At 36.1% G+C, this 4173-nt stretch overlaps 1 protein-coding gene across 1 annotated transcript; it reads left to right on the top strand.

Annotated features, from left to right (window-relative positions):
* The first annotated feature begins 1864 nt into the window (after positions 1-1864).
* Positions 1865-2614, top strand: LOC112055575 (KH domain-containing protein 3-like). Its single transcript, XM_024095757.2, has one exon. It carries the CDS (start codon positions 1865-1867, stop codon positions 2612-2614), a length of 750 nt encoding a protein of 249 aa, XP_023951525.2.
* Positions 2615-4173: the final 1559 nt, after the last annotated feature.

The following is a 4173-nucleotide window of genomic DNA, read 5'->3' as shown; positions in this document are numbered from 1 at the left end:
ACCCTTGATCCAACACCTCGTTGGTTAAATCAAGGGCCATCAAACTTCTAAAGATCATGGTTATTTATTAATATTAACTAATTTATTAATTACGCCTGGCAACTAGCACTTTAATTAAATACCTAAAGCTTTCAAGTACAGACGCGGTTGGTAAATACTTGAAACGCGCGTCAAATAGCACACATGTTAAATATTTAGACACCGTGCCAGCCCCGCGCGGATCGATACTAACTTTACACCGGAATGCGTTAACTTGCGGTTACGGCGGCTGTGTCCCACAGATTTATACATATAGGCGTTTCTATTTCATATCAAGGACGCACGTTTCATGTGAAATACGTATAAAGGCGGAATTATATTTGTCTGACGTGTCGTGTCGTGACGTAGCAGCCCCTGTAGCCAAGCGGCATATTGATTCTCTTTTTGATCACAAACGCTTCGAATCAGATCTTGATCACGTGACCTGTCGATAGCAAATGTCATTCCCTTACATTTTTTCTAGTTTTCAAAGCGTTTTTAATCGTAGAAAAATGTGACATGTCGTGATGGCTTCTGATGTGTCGCATACAAAATGCATGATACGTCACGACACGATACGACAAACAAATATAATTCCGCCTTTAGTCATTTTCATGTATTTTGAGAAAGTTGCCAATAAGTCGTGCGGGATTATAATTAGAAATCTTTTATCTTTATCATCCTGTTATCCTCGTATGGAAGTTTGGCGGTCAGTACGTGAAATGAAAAGCCTTCCTGTTTTTAGCTGCTTCTTTTAACTGCGGATAGCTTAGCTCATTCCACTCCCTTATATCCAACCGATGTCGTCTTTGGCGGTCGGGTGTTTTTTTTTTCAATATTTTCCTTTCCAATTTTAGTTTGAAAGTGAAAAATGGGCTCCTCTCTCCATGTGCCCAAAGAAGACAAGATTTTTTTAAAGCGGACAATGACACCGTACCTAAGTCCAGTATTGAAATTATTTTGATGTTATCAATCATTTCTTTATCTAATTTTTTAGAAATATAGTCGATTTAATACAGGGATTAATACGAATAAAGTAATCTTCATAAATTAAATACCGTCAATCAGACGATAACACTTAATATAAAAACAAGTTGCTAACCCCATGGAATGTTATAAACAACTTGAAACCTACAAGGTAATACCACTTTTTTATTATTTTTAATAATTAAATAATTATATATCATTAAATCAATATATAAATAATTATTATCATTATCAAATTCATTTAATTATATTTTTATAAATGCTGATTTTTTTGGATTTTTTATGTTTTTATTTAAATACTGAAATACGCCTGGACAATTTTGAAAAATCTAACATCTATATTTTTTTTCAAAAAATGTACATCCCCATGGCAATCTGATGATGGTTTTCTGGACGAATAGAGGAAATTTTAGTGACAATGGCTATATTTTTTGTAAATGAACTTTGACTTTTAAAATGTTTTTAAATACTTGTATGTAAATTAAGTATTGGTTTTCCTTTTTGCTTATCGCAAAATTATTTTTCTTTTCGTTGAAATTTTAACTAAAAAATTCTACACATTTTTTTTATCAGATAAGTGTATTAGGTTATTAATTACGAGTATTAGCTTATATATTGCAAGTATTGGGTTATTTATAACAAGTATTAGACTATTATATTCGATAATACTCGTTATTTACTACTTGGGTGCTTTTTTATAACAACGAGTATAAGGTTACCTCAATATTAGCTTGCCTGGCAAAGATCCTATAAGCGATAAAGCAGCTATATCTTTTCGTTTTACGATGACGTGTATTTTTACCTACTTTATTTTTTTTGTAGGTACAACTTCCCAACCAGCACATACAACCGTTACACAATGTTGTTTCAACTAATCGCTGCTAGCATGCTAGCCATGGCCACAGCCGTACCTGTGCATATACAACCAGGCCTCACGGGGCCCGAATCCATCATAGTTCAACCTGGTTTAGCGGGACCTACGCCCATCATCGTGGAACCTGGCCAAGCAGGTCCAGCACCTATTATAGTCAACCCTGGTGGAGCAGGGCCAGCACCTATTATAGTCAACCCTGGTGAAGCAGGTCCGGCACCTATTATAGTCAACCCTGGTGAAGCAGGTCCAGCACCTATTATCGTCGGCCCAGGTCAAGCCGGCCCTGCTCCTATTATAGTCAACCCTGGTGAAGCGGGTCCGGCACCTATTATAGTCGGCCCTGGTCAAGCAGGTCCAACACCTATTATTGTCAACCCTGGTGAAGCAGGTCCGGCACCTATTATAGTCAACCCTGGTGAAGCGGGTCCGGCACCTATTATAGTCGGCCCTGGTCAAGCAGGTCCGGCCCCTATTATAGTCAACCCTGGTGAAGCAGGGCCGGCACCTATTATAGTCGGCCCTGGTCAAGCAGGCCCGGCACCTATTATTGTCAACCCTGGCGAAGCAGGTCCGGCACCTATTATAGTCAACCCTGGTGAAGCAGGTCCGGCACCTATTATAGTCAACCCTGGTGAAGCGGGTCCGGCACCTATTATTGTTGGCCCTGGTCAAGCAGGTCCGGCACCTATTATAGTCAACCCTGGTCAAGCAGGTCCGGCACCTATTATAGTCTAACTAACTAACTCAAAAATAACCCAAAGATAGTCTAAATAATGTACTGATATATTTAATGTATTAAGTTTAGCTTATAAGAACCTGGCTCTGATGATGGTATAGTCTCGATTCTTTAGATAAAATAGTTAGAATAAACATACATTTACATAACCTTAACATAGTTTTAGGCAAAGTAATTGTAAATACTAATTAAGTAATTGTACATTAAAATGTGATCGTTACTAATAAGGTAATTTTACATTAAAATGTGATAATTTAAGTTAATATTTGTTTATTTATTAATATTCATTTTTAACGCAAATATACCTTTTACTAATAATACACTACCACCACTAGGCCCTGTTTTAATGATTATACGATAGTCAAACAATCTGCAAAAAAATATAAGTTTTAATATTAAACACCCGACACCAAATCATAGTAGTTATTAACGTAAAAAGTCTGAAACAAGTTATGAGAGAGCTATGAAAAAATATGTAATCCACCATTTTGTGGTGGCGTTAAACATTTTATACTATAAAATATTATCGTTAAATACAATATCGTTGGAGGGCGGCCATCTTGCATTTGAATATCATTATGACCTTTTAATTTGATACCGATATTGACTTACTATAATTTTCATCAAATTCAAAAATAATTTAAATGAAGTTGTCTTTGTAAAGCCAGATAGAATTATAGATATTTATCAACAAGGTTTTAAAAAAATAAAGATAATTTATGCAGTTCAAATCATCGCGAGGAAACCTGCATACCAGAGAATTTTCTTAATTCTCTGCGTATGTGAAGTCTGCCAATCCGCATTGGGCCAGCGTGGTGGACTAAGGCCTAATCCCTCTCATTCTGAGAGGAGACTCGAGCTCAGCAGTGAGCCTAAATAATATTTGATAATATGCAGTTCAAAAAAACAATAATTCAAAAGCCCAGAAAATAAAATTCATGTTAGAGCATAACTAGCAGACGCACCATTTTTTACGCAAACAAGCTCCGATTTTGTGGTCATTATTATTTTTGTCAGGCATGATTGTAGCCCAACCTTGGGATCTCAACGTCTTTCGGCTCTACTACATATGTGACCAGCAACTGCAGCTTCGCGTTTCGCTGAGCTATCTCAATGCCTTTGGTTCTTCTGCGGATTTCCTCTTTTCACCCCCATAAAACCAAAAACCATGATTTTTATATAGGTACTTATTCGTTTTAGTTTTCTCTAACACGTTCGCTGTGGTACTGACTTTTCTGTACTTTCTTCTGTATTTAAAAACATAAGACGTATTTTTTTTTTAATAATATTGAAAATTACTGATGATCATTTTTCAATTATATATTTGGACACCGTCGTGCGCTCCATCTGTTAAATCTGTATATATAGGTGTTGTTAAATGCTTAATAAGAAAACAATAAAAACTTATAGTAAATCAAAATTAGGTAAGATAAAACGCTACTGAATCGTTGAAATAAAAAAAAAGCTGCAAACATAGATGTAATAAAAATTCCAGATACCGTCTCAAGAACTAAAAATGCACCCCAATTATGCCAGTTCGCGCATACGTACACGCCCA

The sequence above is a fragment of the Bicyclus anynana genome, chromosome 1 (genome assembly GCF_947172395.1).
Source record: "Bicyclus anynana chromosome 1, ilBicAnyn1.1, whole genome shotgun sequence".
Classification (NCBI taxonomy): domain Eukaryota; kingdom Metazoa; phylum Arthropoda; class Insecta; order Lepidoptera; family Nymphalidae; genus Bicyclus; species Bicyclus anynana.
The sequence above is the reverse complement of the archived record's forward strand: the minus strand, read 5'-3'. Positions and strand labels throughout refer to the sequence as shown.